The 18903-nt window shown below is 45.1% G+C and overlaps 1 protein-coding gene across 1 annotated transcript in view; it reads right to left on the reverse strand.

Moving 5' to 3' along the window:
* RAB3C (RAB3C, member RAS oncogene family) overlaps window positions 1-16131 on the reverse strand; it is a 128033-nt gene extending 111902 nt beyond the window's left edge. The window contains exons 1-2 of the mRNA XM_063128052.1: window positions 15889-16131; window positions 999-1226 (exon numbers count right to left, since the gene is read on the reverse strand). Of these exons, the coding sequence (XP_062984122.1) occupies window positions 999-1226; window positions 15889-15912 (252 nt within the window). The 5' untranslated portion in view covers window positions 15913-16131. The remainder of the gene's footprint in view (window positions 1-998; window positions 1227-15888) is intronic.
* Between the last annotated feature and the right edge of the window lie 2772 nt (window positions 16132-18903).

Consider the following 18903-nt stretch of genomic DNA (forward strand, 5'->3'; position numbering starts at 1 on the left):
CTGGGTATTTTTTATGAACTCTGTTGGTGCCAAGTTCCAGGCTGAAGCCTTCAGGGATTTCCAGCCCCACTGAAATTGGAGCCACCAGCCTCCATTGCCCCTTAGGGCCTCAAAGAACAGGAATGTTCAACCACTGCTTCCTAGACTGTTCTAGATAGGGACAGATGGATTTTGTGAAGTCTGCCCCACAGGTGTTTCATGGACTGTACAGTGACGTTCCTTCTGATGTCCTTTCATGGACAAATTCGTGTTTTCTTCCAGTTATTTAAAAAACTGCACAAATAATTCCGTAAGGAAGTTCACAACACTGTGCATAATTTATGTTAGTACATAACATTTAGCATATCCCCCCATTCCATTTGACTTTTTCCTGCATATATCTTCTAGCAGGGCGTACGTTTCAGTAGAAACTTGCATTTTTTTCCCCTGCAAATGAATTTATGTAATATTCAGGAAAATTAAAATAATAATAATCCTGAAATCCACAGACTCCACGCAGTCTGGGGAGGCTGCTCCAGAGCAAATTCTGCGAACTTATTTTAGTCTTGAATTTCTCCAGTATCGCTAGTTCCAGACAAACTCTAGGAATAAGTCTTCTGTGGCAGGAACCATAGAACCTGCTCTTTGAGTGGTTTGCACTCCATTTTTTCAATGGTGGTAGATGCTGAGGGTCTAGGGGACATCAGATAAGGCTTGGGGATGGCCTTGGTTTGCACATTTTATACCCCTGATCTAGATCAACTTCTAGATCTGGACATCTGTCCTTTTGGAGAAAAGCCATATAATCCACACCACACTGGGTGTATGATACCAGAAGACAAGTCAAAGATGAGCCAAGCCACATGCAAGAAAGAACAAGGGAAAATGAAATGGGATCACCAACCGATCTGCCCTGGTAAAAACAAAAATAAAATCCAGATAGGTCGAGCTGTCCTCAACGATCAGTACTCAAACTTCAAAAGGGAGGGGGGAAGTATATATAAATATATATTACTTACCCAAATCTGTAGCTTAATTCTTTTTTCATTTTTGAAAACAGTTTTTACTTTGAAATCGATCCCAACGGTGCTTACAAAAGCTGATGTAAAAGAATCATCGGCGTAACGGAACAAAAACGAAGTTTTCCCAACGCTGCTATTACCAATGATGAGCAGTTTGAACATGTAATCAAAGTTCTGGTCTGATGTGTCCTTCTGGCCATACCTGGCGTCTTGTGCAGATGCCATCTGTAATTTTCAGAAAAGACAGGGGTGGGGTGGGGAAGAGATTATTTTAAAACACGAGCCTTTGGTGTTGCCTTCGCATACATCTAAAGAGCTTCTCGGCGTTGCATGCCATAGTATCAGAGGACAAATTATAGAAGTTCTAAAGTATTCCCCCCAGCCCTCATAAAACAGATATCCATGACCAACATTTCCATTCCCAGAAATAGTGGGTTGAGGAGGGGGAGCACACACTAGCAGAAGTGCTAGTTATTAGTGCCAAAATTAACTGCTGATCAATGCTGAAAACTTAATGAAAAGGCCACCTCAACACAATATAAACTCACATTACGTTCACAGAAATGTCAAGGAGCAATTCCTCAAGTGGGCAGCAGTGCAGTCAGAATTAATCGCTGTGTAAAGCCATACAAGCCCTTGTGTACCTAGTCAAGAGGGGATGAAATGAGAAATCCCTTCAGGGGTCATTCAGGTGTGTGGCCACGAAGCAAAACATTTTGATTTTCTCTGTAGCTTTGCTCATTTTCTTTCTTTGTTTTGTTTTTGTGTTGCAATCTTAAGCCGTTTGGGTCTTTCTATGTTAATCAAAAGCCTCATTTACACAAGTTTAGAAAGGGTTGCAACTTTTTATTAATGGTGATAAACTATTAGGGTTTATTTTTATTAATAGTTTATTTTAATGTGTGTGTTTTTCTGCAAGATTCATCCACATTTTGCCTTCAGCCCTCCCCCACTATCGTCTCATTGTTGTTCATCCTGAAGCATTTTAATCTGTGTTAGGTCCAGAAATTCATGCTAAACTGTCTGGAACTTGTCTTCTTGCTTTATCTATCATCTCTCTGTCTGTCTGTCTGTCTTCAAGGGTAGCCTGTATCTGAAGATCATGTATCCATTCATCTATGTCTGGTGAAGTATGAGATTTCCTCTGTTGGGGGATTATTTATTTGTCTGGCAACTAAAGAGGCTCTTACAAACCATTCACTTACGCCTTCCTCCAGCTTCCATTCACCAGGTATGTGCCCTATGATCCCAATGTTTATATGTTCTGTTTTCAATGTCCTGTCCAGTACCATGTTGGTTCATGTATTGACCTCCTCCCCAAAGGGACCAATTACTGAGCATTTCCACAGAAAGTGGAGCAGTTCTGCTTGTGGCTGTCCTTAGCTCCAGCACTTGTCATCTCATAGGACCCCTAAACAAGAGTCTAATATGCTCTGTAAATTGCATTCCTATCCTGCTCTTTCTCAGAAGAGCTCAGGGCTGCCTACAAGGGCTTTGGCCCCATTACCACTCAGAACTACCCTGTGAGGTAAATTAGTATGGAGAAATTGTGAGTAGCTGAATGTCACCCAGGGAAATTCATGGAGGTTTAGGGATTTGAACCTGGGATCCCTAAATCCTAATCCAACATTCTAACCCAGACTTCCTCAACTTGGTATACTCCAATTACGTTGGATTGCAACTCCTAGCATCCCTCGTCCAGGTGTGATGTAGTGTCCAGGTATGTTCTTAGAAGTGCAAAGGTGTGTAGTTCATGGCTGATAGTGATGTAATCCCACTTCCTTTCTTTAACCTGAGGTTGTCCTTCCTCTCAGCACACAATGCATATGCCTGCACTTGTTTTGTGCTACATAAAATGTGACTAATCTAGAGCACATGTCAAGTGGTATGAGAGGAGATGGTTTAAAGGCAGTGAGTGGGGCCGGATATTGTTCAAGTGCTCTCCAGCCTTACAATGCTTGTATGCATAATGGCTCTCTCCCATCTAATTCTAATAATTCTCTTATGCTGGTAGCATCTGCTATTGATGGTGGGAAGTTTGGATCATTGACTGGCATTTCCAGACAGATGAATTGCAAAGCACTTCAAAGAACAGGATTTCCGTTCATATATATCATCATGATTCATGACACCCTTTGATTCAGGAATGACTACTACTATCACTACACAGAAGCAGACTCCCACACATCTCTTTGATAGAACATAACTACTCCCATTTGAAGTCTTTCTGTGCTTACGTTTACTCTTTCTCAATTATTAACAGCCAGATGTGTTCAGAGGCATCATAATGGCAGCCAGGTTCCAGCAATTAGCAATAACTGTCAATTTCACTTCTGTTCTTCTTCTTACTGAAGTTTTCTGGACTTCTATGGACATTTGCATAAGTTGACTATAGACAACTAGGGATGTGCTCTGCTTCTAATCGGACCGGAGAAGCAGTAGCGGAGCGGGGGGCTTCGCCTGCCCTTAAGGCGGAGGTGAAGAGGATTGGGGGGCTGGCGGAGCGTGGCGAAGAGGATCGAGGTGAAGGCGGATCCTTCGCCTCGATCCGGAGCTCTGCCGGAAAGGTAAGTGGGGTTTACCGGGCCCTGCCGCTGTCGCTGTCGCCCATGCGGCAACGGCAGCAGGGCCCGGTAACACCCCCCGCCCTCCTCTCCCTTACCTGCCTCCGTTCGCGGTCTGTCAGCGTCTCCAATTGAGCCCGTGGTTCCAGCAGGAAGTCTGGGCTGCACTTGCGGCCCAGACTTCCTGGTGGAACCATGGGCTCAATTGAAGACAGTGACGGACCGCGGACGGAGGCAGGTAAGGCCCCCCTCCCCCTTGGTCCCTTACCGGGCTCTGCCGCCGTCGCCGCATGGGCGGCGATGGCGGCAGGGCCCGGTAACCCCCCCGCCCTCCTCTCCCTTACCTGCCTCCGTCCGCGGTCCGTCAGCGTCTCCAATTGCGGCCCAGACTTCCTGGTGGAACCACGGGCTCAATTGAAGACGGCGACGGACCACAGACGGAGGCAGGTAAGGCTCCCCTCCTCCTTACCGGGCTCTGCCGCCGTCGCCGCATGGGCGGCGATGGCGGCACGGCCCGGTAACCCCCCCTATGGGGGGGACCGGAGCTCCGATCCGGATCCGGAGCTCCGAGCGGAGCGGAGTGGGCACAGGCGGAGTGGGGGCGGGGCAGAGCGGGCCGATCCAAAAATGGCGGATCTTAAAGTGAAGCGGAGTGGGGGGTCCGTGCACACCCCTATAGACAACAGTTGCTGGAAAATTCATCACAAGGGGGCAGAAACCATATATCTGCCATGTCAGCCAGATGGGTGAAATAATTTCATAGCATCTTTGAAACCAGATGAAATGTAAAAGAGTGGACATGATCCATGCATCTCATCACAAAATTCTGTACTATGGACACTTGGTGCCCCCACATGATGATAGGCTCTTCACAGTCCCTATTCAGGTACCCCTAAGCCCTATTCAGGCATTCTCAACCTGAATAGGGTAAACATGTGAAGGGAGGGAGTGCTCCAGCCCTTCCCCATCTCCCTCATCACAGCTATTGCCCTTAACTCATGGAGGGCGACAGTCTGAAGAGAAGAGCCTCCTCTAGCCATAGAAGCTCTCCACATGATCCAAAACACTGGAAAGTCAGTGTTCTGGATCATGCAGAGAGCGTCCATGGTTACAGGAGGTTGTCCTCTTCAGACTGTTGCCCTCTATAAGTTGAGGGCAGCAAAACACAATGAGAGAGGGGGCAGGGCTGGAGCAGTCCCTCCCCTTCCATGTTATGCCCTTAAATATGTAGCATAAGTAACTACTGAACCTGACACATGAAGCCAATCTTGTGCAGTTTCTAAGGATACTCAATGCTATCTAATTCAGATTAATAATAATTTAGCTGCCATTATATACCCATCCTCCAGATAATTTTCCCCCTATACTTTTAATGCAAATTTGTAGGTGAAGTGATATTCCAGTCAGTATTAGTGACTGTATATGGAAGGGATTGGTAACTATTAGAGCTGTTCGCAAGTGGCCTCTCAAAATTCTCCACCCTGATTGTGGGCAAAGAAATTGGGGGAGGGGAATTTCATTGAATTATTTCTTCTTCTTCTTCTTCTTCTTCTTCTTCTTCTTCTTCTTCTTCTTCTTCTGCTGCTGCTGCTGCTGCTGCTGCTGCTGCTGCTGCTTCTGCTTCTGCTTCTGCTTCTGCTGCTGCTTCTGCTTCTGCTTCTGCTTCAACTCAGCTCTACTTGTCCTTCTGCAGGGTTCAGCACCTTCCCCAGGGTCTTTCAAATGTTAAATTTTGAAAGGGTGATTGTAGATACATCTTGCCTCAAATGCAGATGCTCACAAAAAGAATCTTGCCTCCAATGCAGATGCTCCCTCCCTGAAAGCTCTTTAGCAGGGGGGAGGGGGAGGCAGCATTGTGTCCAGATCTAGCAAGAAGGTAGAGCTAGTAGTCTGTCAAAATCTGTCTTCCAGTTTCCAGAAAATTTTCTTCTCCCATAAAAGAGGTTTCTATTTTCCTACTTTATTCTCAGGGCATTCTACAATTTTTTTTGGATTTATTTTGTTCATGTTTTTGAGCTTACCTAGGCACTGCAAGGTGCCGAGGGTGCTACAGGTGTGTCTTCTTTCTATGACACATCTTGCCCTTTGGCTTTGAAGCCCCCCAGTTGCCTGTGCCTCCTGATCTGAAAAAAGCCTTTTGAGAGAAGTTCCCCAGTGATGTCTTCTCCTAAACTTTAATTGAAGTGCAGGAAGCCAAGGAGGATACAGGCTATCTGAGAGACAATTGTGAAGTGAAAGATAGGACACTGAAGCACACAATCACCTCATTAAGTAAGATAAGTACAAACCCACCCATAAGAGTTTCTCCAAAATGTTCTTCTCCTTTGAATTTCTTTTTCGAAACTAATTTCTTTTCCACAAAATTGAATGAGAACCATTGAAAGAATGTGGGAGAAATTTTCAGCACAGCACTAGAAAGTACTACCTTGGACTGGATGGATGTAGAATAAGGATGTCAGAGGAACCTGTCCGAGAGGTGAAGCTCCTCACACTTTAATCAGCTTGGTGCCTGGATTTCATCTCAACCTGCATCGAGTCACACAGCTTGCAGATTTCCATTTTTAAAAAAATTGTGAAAAAAGGAATTTGTGCAAATTGTGACTGCAATTTACACAAACGCACAAATTTTGGCTGTGATTTGCACAAAATATGCAAATTCTGGATGTAATTTGAGTCATTTGTGGAAACTGCAGCCAGAATTTGCTTAATTTGGGCAAATTAATGCCTAAATTCATGTAATGTATGCAAATCGCAGCTGTAATTTGCACAAATTGCTTTTAAACACATACAAATAATAATAATGGAAAAGTTTCTGGATTTCAGAAGCCAAGTTAAGGGGTGCTGCAGAAATCCGGTGAGTCCAAAAGGGGGGGGGCGATTTTCTGGTGACTGATATCCCTAAGGTAGAACAACCGTGTGCAATACTGCATATTGGCAAAAGAAAAAGGGGGGAAAAGGGCAGTATCCCATGCTGCTGCTGTGCTAGCAGGAACAGCCTCTAGCTCCACTGTAAATTATCTAAAACTACCATTTCTACAATGGGACAAGTCCGTGGAGGTCATTGACGGAAGCTCCACTGACTTGTCCCATTTTGAAAGCAGCAGTTTTGGGTGGTTGCGCTAGCAAGTGCGGCTTCCCCGTTGTGCTAGCGGTTGTTCACACATGCACAAGATGTTTAGAGCTGGCAGATAGCTCATGCATGCTCCACTTTCTTGTGGTAAATCCACATACTCCTTCTGTAGCAGTTTTTAACCCAGCCTTACTTAAAGTATTCTTGAGAATGAAGCATGCAGCTGAAAGTGGATAGACTGGGAACATTTCTGAAGTTATTTACTCCTATTAACAAGTAGGATCTACAACAGAATGTTGCAGTGTGGAGTATCCCATTAAGGCTTCCAGCCAGGCAGCAATGCCACCTCCCACAACACTCCCTTCTATTCCTTGCTATTCCATGCCCCCTCCCCTCCATCTGCCAGTCAGCATTTTGTGCACACTGAGTATATGCTCAGCACTCATTGAGGTATTTTGGAGATCCCCCCACCCTTAAGGGATTTTTCCCCTCCTACATATAAAAAAGTACTTCCCTGAGACTCCTAATACCTTCCTCCTGGGTATGGATATAGTGCTGGCAACATAAGGAACAGCACCAAGAAAACCAAGTTCACTATGGGACTTGCAACAAAATGTTGCAGCGTGGAATTCTTCTGTTCCAGACACTCCATTCACTTCCCTGTTCCCACTTCAGTTTTCCATTTCCCCTTTCTCAACACTCAGTCAGCATTCTGTGCTCACTGAGCATGCTCAGTCTTCATTGACTGTTTTAGGAGCCTACTCTCCTGTTTGGGTTCCCCCCTGCAAGATTTTCTAGTCCTTCTGCAAACCTCTGGGCTCCCCTGAGTCTACCAATGCTTTCCTCTGCTGCCGGTTTGGGTACAGAAGTATTGGCACTCATAGAATCATAGAATAGCAGAGTTGGAAGGGGCCTATAAGGCCATCTAGTCCAACCCCCTGCTCAATGCAGGAATCCACCCTAAAGCATCCCTGACAGATTTGAAGATCACAGCTGAAGATTTGAAATAGAATATAAGATGATTCACATTGTAACCCAGTCTTTCTTAAAGAGCTCATGACACACATGAGATGAATGCACTTTTTTCTTAACTGCCCACAAAACTAGGTTTGATTGGGAGGTTGTGACTAGCGCAAGGTTGCTTTGGTGAGTTTCATGGCCAAGCAGGCATCAACTATGATCTCATTACCCTCATCTACCTGGCTAATTACCGCATGACATTGGCCTCACAGTGACATAGCCACAGGTTCTTCTGTATCCTGGAATATTCTCCTTATTGTATGAACATTTAGTTGGTCACATACAAAATTCACATAGGTGTTACCTACCACTTCTACAGAAATGTGTGTTGGCTTCAAATATGCACAGGATGGTTTGTGTTGATGTTGCTAGAGAGGCAGTTGGTCCTTGCCAAGTGACATGTCTGGCCTGCTATGCTGTCTGTCAGCTAGAATCATCCTATCCTAAAAGATTACTGCTAGTAAGCCTAGGGCATTTTGGATTGTACCAATATTTGCTGTCTTCATGGTGGCCAATATGTATTTAGGACAACACACAGGAGAGTATGTTGTTTATCTCACAGCATTAAGCATGGTTCATTTCGATTTTGCTCTTCTGAATTTTAATTAGTGTAACATTCGTGTCTGATCTATGATCTCCAAACAAAAGCCCCATAATTGTCCCCTACAGAAACTTCATTATGCAGGAACAGGTGGTGCTGGTGAGTTTTCTGACTCCAGGGAGACTTTTGTGACATCACAAAGGACTCTTTCCACCAATCACCACTTTTCTCTCCAGCCTCGTGATACCAGAAGCCTATTCAAAAGCAAACTACTTGGATTCCAGCCATCACATTTCAACTTCCAGAAAATATGGGATCTATTTCTGAATGATGAGTCATCCTCCCCTTTTCCCAGGCATCAGATAGTCACCATGGGGAAAAGAATATCAAATGATGTGGAATGGTGCTCAATGAGTGATGACGTGCTTCTTGGACAAGTGTACCATCACAGATCAGAAACTACAGAGGGAGCTTTTCTAGCACCCAGGGTCACCTCAAATGCAATGGTTTCATGTTACATAGTCATCTGGAAGTTGTCAAGTGACAAGTGAGCCAGTAAACATGTATGTGCAAATCAGCCCGACAGCACCCAATAGACAAATATTTGTTCTGGGTGAAAGCAGTTCACCTTCTATGTCTGGGATCTCATGTTGTCGCCTGACAAACATGGACAGGCAACGACCAATGCAGGCAAACTGAGTTAATCAGGCCTAAACTGCAGGAAGTGAAACTCATCCAACCTCTGGGATTAAAGATTTCCAGAGGTTGGCTTTCCCCATCTGATGTACTCTTTTGGTATATGTTTGTTGTGTACTGTGCTAGTTGTTGTCAGTGAGGGAGCTGATGTCTGCAACAACCCTAGAACTCATCAGCAGATCCATCAGTTGTGAAAACCAGGGTGATATATTGGTTAGTGTGTCAGGCTAGGATGAGCAAGAGAAACCTGGGTCCAAATCGCCACAGAACCATGATGCTCACTTGGTGACCTTGGGTCTTGCCAAGGCTGTCTCAGCCTAACCTAACTAGCAGAGTTGTTGTGAGGATAACATTTGGAAAAAAAATATTATTATTTATTGCATTTTTATACCACCCAATAGCCAAAGCTCTCTGGGTGGTTCACAAAAGTTAAAACCATTCAAAGTGTAAAACAAACAGTATAAAAACATAATATAAAATACAATATAAAAGCACAACCAGGATAAAATCAGCAGCAGTGCAGAAATACAAATTTAAAATACAAATTTAAAACAGCAAAGTTAAAATTAAATTTAAAGACTGCTAAAATGCTGAGAGAATAGAAAGGTGGCATCTGAAAGAATAGAGTGTAGGTGCCAGGTGAACCTCCTTAGGGAGCTCATTCCACAGCTGGGGTGCCACAGCAGAGAAGACCCTCCGCCTGGTAGCCACCTGCCTCACTTCCTTTGGCAGGGGCTCATGGAGAAGGACCCCTGAGGGTGACCTTAGGGACTGGGCAGGTACATATGGAAGGAGGTGTTCCTTCAGATAGCCCGGACTCAGGCTGTTTAGGGCTTTAAATGTTAATACCAGTGCTTTGAATTGGGCCCAGACCTGGACTGGCAGCCAGTGAAGCTGGAAAAGGACTGGCATGATGTGGTCTCATTGGCCAGTTCCTGTTAGTAAACATGCTGCCTTGTTTTGTACCAGTTGAAGTTTCTGGACCATTTTCAAAGGCAGCCCCACATATGACGCATTGCAGTAATCCAAGCGAGGGGTTATGAGAGCATGGAGCTGGCTATCTCTGTGCAGATAAGGGTGCAGTTGGTATATCAGCCTAAGCTGATAAAAGGTGCTCTTTACCACTGAGTTCACCTGTGCCTCAAGTGGCAGTTCTGGATCCAAGAACACCCCCAAACTACAAACCCAATCCTTTAGGGGGAGTGCAACCCCATCCAGAACCACCCACTCAACCACCCACTCAAGCACCTTGCCCAGGAAGGGGGAGTACCATCAATGCTGCCTGCAGCACCTTGCAGCAAAAGTGGAAAATACATAAAAATGAATAAGTATTTTTAATTTAATTTCTACAATCCATATAGATCTAAGGAACAAACCATATAGATTGGTGCTGTAACAAAATGTTCTCCGATAACATGTACTTTAATAATTACCTAAAGCTTTTGGACAGAAAAAAAAAAACAAAATCTGGTAACGTAAACTTTCCTTTTACTAACAAATTAAACTGAATACAATCTAACCAGGCAACTAGTTCAATCTGCCCTCTTCTGCAAAGACAATGAAGCTCTGTTCAGAAAAGGAAAATTCCTCAGAGCCCACTATCAAACAAATTCACATTGAAATCTGGAATTGCTTGAAGGTTTAATAAGAATAATTCCAGACATATTCAGCAGGAGAGATGGGGGTGGGGGTAGGAAGTGTTTGTATTTTGTAGTCTTAAATGCAAATCTGAAGTACTCTGCCTGATTGCATTTTCATATCTCAGAGAATCCTAGATGCTCTGCAATTATAATTATGGAGGAGACATGGGGGGGGGGGATACATTATTAGACTACCTCAGTGCTCCCCGCACCTCATACCCCCCAGCTGTTTTGTTTGTGACAGCTTTGCGCATATATATATATATATATATATATATATATTTTATTTATATAGCACCATCAATGTACATGGTGCTGTACAGATTACACAGTAAATAGCAAGACCCTGCCGCATAGGCTTACAATCTGCTGCTTATCAAAGGGTCCAAAGTAGATCTTTCTAACTTGCAGTGGAAACCTAAGACTGGCCAGAGATTAAAATATCCTGGTAAAAAATGGGTCCAAACATAGTGTGTCCAACATCAGTGGGGCAGTGAACCCACTCCGGGTTTCAGTCAGAACCAGTCATACATCTAAAGGAGTGATCCAAGGTACTTGAATAGCTTCTTTAGAGTTCTGACTGTAACCCAGAATGGATTCACATCCCCACTGACACTGGAGCCACCAGCCTTTACTGGTATTCGCCTTTCATGTCATACTGACCATGTGATTCTACTGTTTAAATCCCGCCATGGTTTTCCTGCCTACTCCTGGACCCTACACAAGCTCCTTGTCCGCACCCTCCAACAGGGTTTGCCTATCATGAGGTACAATGGTGTAGTAGAGACAGGACTCACAGGGGTGCTGTACTGACGTTTTATTAGCAGGGATGCTGATGTCATCTGCCACCCCCACCCCTCAACATTCCCTATTCCCTCTGACCCATACATGCCTCCTAGTCGCCACTGATAGCCTTATTATCTGCTATTGGTACTGAGCCAAATCCTGCCCCCTATTTTGGGAAACTTTCTCTCTCCCAGAGAAAGAGGCATAGGCTCCATTTAGAAGACACCTTAAACCATGATTATAACCATGGTGGTTAAGCCAGAAAGCCTGGCTGTGTTCAGAAGACATCTTAAACCATGGCTTTAACCATGTTGAATAAAAGAAAAGGCCTTATTCACCACAGTTAAAGCCGTGGTTTAAGGTGTCTTCTGAACATGGCCTGGCTTTCTGGCTTAACCACCGTGGTTAAAGGTGTCTTCTGAATGGGCCCATTCTTTTTCCTGCCTCTTTCACAGAGAGGGGGAGGAATTCAGAGGATCGTCTCTTTGAGGAGCAGAGCAGGGTTACCACATACCATTTTTAAGCGTAGCCGATTGCTGAAGGTCTTTCTTCCTATTTTTTGTTTTACAACAACAACAACCCCCTTTCTTCAGCATTTGGATGACCCCAGCAGTTCTTAGCGAAAGCCTATTGGAGACCATGTGACCTCTCCCTCTCCAATAAGCATCCAGTAAACACTGCTGGGCTCCTGAAAATGCCAGGGGTGCTAAGAAAGAAAGAAGGAAGGAAGGCCCCTCAACAACTGGCTGCATTTAAAAAGGTATGTGGAAACCCTGTTCCCCTCCCCAAGGAGAAAATTCTCTGAAATTCTCAACACTCCCAGCCTCTTTCACCTCAGTTTTCATTCCTCCCCCCACCCCTTACAAAATGCCAAAAATGGAATGGTCAAAATTTTCAGCACAGCTCTACTTCTTATTTCCCTCCCCTCCCCACACAGGCATGTCAGACTAGCTCCTTTCTCTTACCCACAGTTCCTCTAGTGACAAAGGGAATATGTCTTTGGAGGCTTCCATGCAGTAAGGGTAGTGGACTCAGGATTTAAACAGACACAGCACCAGTACCTTAAGTGTGTGTGTGTATGCGTATGTATTAGCAGGGACACTGTTCCCTCTGAGTTTAGTTACTATCCTCACAGTAGCTGCAGGGAAATGAATTTTCCCAGCAACATGCAAAGCATTTGGGGGTGATTTAGTCTTGAATGGGCCATTAAGATTCATTAGCTTTATAAAAGACCCGCTCCTTGTGAAGATGAAAATCCCTGGAACTGATTTCTTGATATGGCTCAACACAGCTGCCTCTAATTTTGGACTCTCCTTACAGGGTGTGACTTTGATGAGTGCCAGCACTTAGAAATTTGCCCTAGACCACTGCTGAGGTGAATGAGGAAATGTGTGTGTGGGGGGTGTCTCCCCTCCCAAGACAATGTGCATCATGTCCAAAGTCAGCAAAGTTATTTTGCCAGATGAGCCATGCGGTTGAATGTGGTGTTATTCCAACTTAAATCCCATTCATTTCAATCCCACAAGCACCTCTTCCCAGCCCTGGCTATAAACAAATAACAAGAAATTACAGCGCAAACAATTGCAGCCATTTCATGACATTCCAAAGCTGCTGCCTGAGGTGAACAGCCTCACTCTGCCTAATGGTAGGGCCGGCCCTGCCTTTAAGAACTTCCGTGGCCTTGCCCCCTCCATAACACTCTATGCCTATATCCTGGCATATTCAACCTTCATTTATCCAGCTCCACCATGTTCAACAGTCCAAAAGACTCCAGGCCCCTGAAATGATTCTGCTGTTTTCCCCTTGCTTCCCCTTATGCCTGGAACTGCCTCCCCCATTCCCTTTAATCTCCTCCTCAAAACCCACCTTTCCCAGGAAGCCTTTGCATCAGATCCCCTCATTCCCTGGTCCAGGGCTGCTGAATCTCTTTCATCCCAAGAGTTCCGTTCCATTACAGAGAAGCTCTTGGGGGCCACATTCTTACAATGGGCAGGGCCAATGGCAAATGGGTGGGGAAAGAAGTCAAAAGGAGTGGGCCAAAACACTGGCATATTTTGGCTTAAATCTGTTACTGGTGATAACTAAGCTGCAGGAAAGGCATTTGAACCTTTTGGAATGGGGAGAAAACTGCACAATAGCAAATGATCAGTGATAGGGGGAAGGGGGGCTGGGCTTGGGGAAGGGGGCAGAACCTGGGTCCCTGGGCCAGAGTTTCTTCACCCCTGTCTAATACCTGATTGGAACCAAGCCAAAGTACATTTAATTGAAGTAATCATGTATTCCCCCTGCCTGTGCCTGCTTCCATTTCCCCCTTTCACTGTTGTTTCTCTGTAAGCCTCCGGAGGGTAGAGAGCAGCCATACCTCTCCTTTGTAAAGCACCATATACATAAATTGAATCGTCCCCAGATGGAATATGCACCAAGGCAATGCAAATGTTTCTCGTCTTACTTTAACTCTGCAATTTTGTTTCTACAAACCTGTGCAGTCCAATCCTGTACAGGTCTACTCAGAAGTAATTTCAACTGCGTGCCAAAGGACATACTCCCAAGAAAATGTGCAGAGGACTGCAACCTGGAGTTGTTTTCTCAAAAGATGCAACACCCATAACTAATTCAACAGAAAAACTAACCTACACTTTTAATTCCAATTAAAATTTTGTTCTCTCAATAAGTGAACTTTATGCAGATAATTAAGGGTTCTCATTTGAATTCTTGTGTTTTATTTCTACCATAGAATGTGATACTTAAATATACCTAAATGACAACATGAAGATTCACTACATATGTTGACTGGCTTGTTCAGTTCATTATATATAAGCAGCTCTGGAAGCACTTTTGTATGAGGAGCAGCATAGAAATATTTCAAATAAATAAATGTTCTTTCATCAAGATGCTGAATTAAATGTTTATAATATACAGATATATGTGTAGTTCCTTCTGATGTAAAAAAAGAAGAAGCCTGCAGTATAATATGGGCAATTGATCTGAATCATATTATTATTCGTCTTTCAGTCAAACACACCCAATATCTACTATAGCAATGTTATATAGGGGGATGCTGAGTAAGAATTAATGATTTCAAAGTCAGAATTTCTTTTTCTTTCAAGTTGGACAGAATAATGTCATAAAATGCATTCCAGGAGAGAAAACACACTTTATAATAATAATAATAATAATAATAATAATAATAGCTAACAATGCAACCATAAAGATCTGGTGGCCAAATGTCTAATTTCAAGAGGAAAGATGTGCTTGTTCATCAATATAAATATGTTAGAGTTACCAATTAATTGATAGTCATTAGAGATCAGCAATGCACTCTTATTCACATCTATTCAAAAGTAAGCCCAATTGAGTTCAATGGGTTTTACTCCCAAGTAAGCATGTATATGGTTGCAGCCTGAGTAAGTTATGACTCAATAAAAAGTACCTGTAAACTACAAAAATACATGCACCTCTACATTTCAAAAGCCTGAGTTATATTCTATATGTTCTACTTTTCTAATATGGGCAGCTGGTGTTTCCACACAGAAATCATTTCAGAAGGATCTCTCTCAATTTTTATGAGTCATACATTATTCTTTGTTCCAGAACAGCAACATCCCCTTTAATAAGTAAATAGCCATGTTTTCCTTCTTCATTAGACTCATTTCATGTTATTTTTCCTTCTACTGATGAATCTGTGATGAAAGACTCAGTACACATTGCTTTCAAAACTTATACTGTAATTTATGTTCTGTGCAAAAGAGTTGAGGTCTCACAGACACCCACGATCCCCCAGAAAAATATATAATGCATTTTAAAAGCCCACTAAATAGAAGATCCAACGTTCTGGCTGCAGTCGAGCCCTTACCTTGGAGTAAGACCCATTTAATTCAATGGGACTTACTTCTGAGTAAATAGACATAGGATGGCAGTGCTCACGCAGCATAATCCTGTGTCTCTTTACTCAGAAGTAAGTCCTACTATGTTCAAGGGAAGCTTATTGCCTAGCAAGTGTGTTTAGGATAGGAGCCTTAATGTTGGAGGGGGAGGATGCACACACACACACTCGACACACAAACTGCAATAGCAGACGCTCATTTCTCCCTAGTGTTATGAGGCTAATTGAGGATGCTCGGCTGTCGCCCTGGATCTCTAGCAGTCAGCCTCTGAGAAGAGGAAATGGTGCTGTCAGTGGAAAGGCGTTTGTTAGACTGGATTCGCTCAGCAGTCATCAGAAATCCCAGCCGTAAGTAATGCTTGAATTAGCGCCTCGCCTTTCTCCCTTCCTGGCCCGCAAAAGGAACAAACAAGGAGACCGTGGGGAGACTGGGATGGTGGGGCGAGGGGAGTAATACAAGACGAGGTTTGCCTGGGGTACCATCGCCTTTTGCAAATCCTAAGCCACAATTATACAACAACCGGGTGACTTCCCAACAGGGTCCAGTCCTCCCCCCTCGCCCCCCCTCTCTCTCGAGTGCGCGCACCCCTCCCCCAAAGCCACTGCCCCCTGCCCTGATCGTGTGAACGTGCGCGCCGAGAGTTCCTTGAGGGGGGTTCATGGCTCTCCTCCTTTGGTGTTACCAACCTGCACAGGAGCTTCGTGTCTCATTGTCAGCCAGCCACGCGCCCCTTCTCCTCCTCGACCGACTAGTGCAATGGAGGCTCCAACCAGCGGCGTGAGCAGCAGCAGCAGCCAACCCCGGCTACACGCCCGGCTCAGCAGTAGTAGTAGCAGCAGCAGCAGCAGCAACACACCCGCTCGGCTAAGGGACCAGCGCAGACAGATCAGCACCGGAGCTGTCCACCCAACGCCCTCCCCTCCGTGGGTTTTTCCAGGCGCCCCTCGCGGCGATCTGTGGGACTTGTAGTGCCCGCCGGTGCAGGCCTCTGGTCCGGCTGAAAGGCAAACCGGCGCTAGCCACAACTACGACTCCCAGAAACGCTCTCTCTGCCTTTAGCTCCGCCCCTCAAATTCCCCCCGCCCCATGCCATTGCTCCATGGAAACAGAAACAAGTGTGCCTCGTCCGCTAGTTTTCCAGCTGTTGGGACTCGCCCGGGGTGGTGGCTAAAGTTTCCCGACTTTTCCTCCTAGGAATCACACGCACACGGAGGGGAGAAATAGATATGAAACGCCGGGCTTGGCTCCCTTGAATAGCTATTGCGAATCAGAGTTCCGCTCTCTACTGCCCGGGAAAGTGAAGTGAATCCAGTGGAGGCTGCTGGCTCCCATTCAGTCCGACCACTACAGGTGCTATCCAAGGTGCTGAACCCGACCCCCAGAGTAAGTTCAGCACCTTGAATAGCTTTTTTTTTAGAGTTCTGACTGAAACCCAGGATGGATCCACAGCCCCATCGACATCAGAGCCACCAGCCCCCGCTGATTGCATCCCCATCTTTTCCTCTCTGCATTTAACTGCCACTTCCCAAAGAAGGGAACATGATTTTCCGATCCCTTTGCCAGGAAGGCTGCTGGTCAAGCCGAGATCAGTCTGCCTGGGTATTTTGTTGGAGCCTGGCAGATACTGGCGAGTCAGTCCCTTTCGTTAGGAAAATGCCACCCTGTGTATGCTGTCCCAGCCTGGTGTTCTCCAGATGTCTTGGACCACAACTCCCATGATGCCTCATGGTGGCTGGGGTTGGTGGGAGTTGAAGTCTAAGACATCTGGAGAGCACCAGGTTGGGGAAAGCTGTTTTAGAGAAATGCCAAAACCCTGCATATTATTGTAGTGGTGATGATGATGATGATGATGATGTGCAAAAAGGCCCTTACCTTGCCGTACAGTTCCATTCAGTACTCGCCTAGGGAGGCGTAGCTCGGGATTCCACTCGAAGAGAGGCCTCCCCAAGTCTGCAGCCACAGACCCTTGTAGAGGAAAGCAGTGATCACGATCGAGCCCAGCAAGGCTTGAAACAAACACAACAACAACAAACTTCCCCCAGACTGGCAGGTGGAAGCCAGTCGCGGTTCAGCGTATGAGCTAGCCAAGCCTCCCAGCCGAGTCTCCTAGCAGCAGGCTGAGCAATAGCGCAAGCCGCGAGGACCTCCCTTTAGGCACCTTTTGCATTAATTAACTCCGAACCAGAAGAACAGCAGGTGAACTAGGCGGGGAGGGGGAGGGGTAGAGACGCCGGGTGTGGGCAGCGGGAGGCAAGTTATATAAAATACAGCTCCGTGACAAAACAAAGCAGAACACACACACACACACACACACACACACACACACACACACACACACACACACACACACACACACACGCGTATAGAGAATCACCCACCCCACCCCCAATGTCTGGTTAATACTCTATTTGCAATGAGGCAGGTTTGAAATCTGCTCTTTGTGTATCTCTGGGAGAAGCGTTGCTGGGTCTGGTGCCATGGGTCCTTGGATCCAGCCCCGGATCTGAGTGTCCACTGGTGAAAAAGAGGAGTTCTTTTTCATCAGTTTAATTGCCGTGCTGGGGCTGGTTTTCGAGGGAGGTTGAAGCTGGGGAGCGGAGGGTTAATTCTCCCCTCCCCACATGCTACAAGCCCCCTCCCTCAAAACACACCTTAATGGACTTTCCCCATTGCTTTGGGATGATGTGTGGCAGGGTGCTAATTCACCAAAGTATCTATTTTGTTTGAGATTATTTGGATTAGAAAAGAATTGGCGAACTTTGCTTCCTGTGAAGTTTAAATGATTCCAAACATTTTTTCTATGTGTGCATATATAAATTGACATATGCAAATTTTATGAGACTGGGTCCTGGTTTTTTTTTAGGTGTCTAGCAATACTTTGGCCTCAAGTAGGATGTCAACTGGGTTAGGGTGACTGGATCCAGAATTCCTGAAGGGCTAACCTTTTAGTTGACTATCTCTGCCTTTTCCACTCCAATATTTGCATGTCAGTATAATGGCATTTGTTCAACTTGTTGACCATCTATGAACAGTATGGCAGACTTAGATCAAAGCATTCAGCTCTGTTGAGAAAACAGTACAGAGAGACCCTAGCTGCAAGGAAGACTTGTGCATTACTAACTAGATTCTTTGCTTTTCAGATCAGATATATACAAGAGCAGTTGTTGAAAATCGTAGGCTATCAATGGCTTCTAGTCCTGATGGCTGTGTGCTACCTCCAAGACCTGAGGCAGTAAGGCTATATACACCAGTTGCTGGGGAACATGGGTGGGAGGGTTCTGTTGCATCCATGCCCTGCTTGTGGGTTCCTGGTTGACAGAGCTGGTTGGCCACTGTGTGGACAAAATGCTGGACTAGATGGACCCTTGGTCTGATCCAGCATTGCTTTTCTTATGTTCTTATAGGGCAGGAACCAGAGGAATGGCATTATCTTCACATGCATGTATAAATCCTATTAAATCCAATGGTGCTGACCACCCAGTAAGTGTGTTTAGGATTATAGCTTGACAGTGCAATCTTAGACATGTCTATTCGAAGGTATGTCCCATGGAATTCAATGGGTGTACAAGATTACACCCTAAGGATGCAACCTTGCCTGTTTAGACAGAAAAAAAGTCATACATCTCCTAGTATTCCCCAGCCATTATGACTGTCTGAAGTAGGCCTTTTTTCTGCCTGAACATGCATGGGATTGCATCCTA

Source organism: Elgaria multicarinata, chromosome 6 (genome assembly GCF_023053635.1).
Source record: "Elgaria multicarinata webbii isolate HBS135686 ecotype San Diego chromosome 6, rElgMul1.1.pri, whole genome shotgun sequence".
NCBI classification, from domain to species: Eukaryota; Metazoa; Chordata; class Lepidosauria; order Squamata; family Anguidae; genus Elgaria; species Elgaria multicarinata.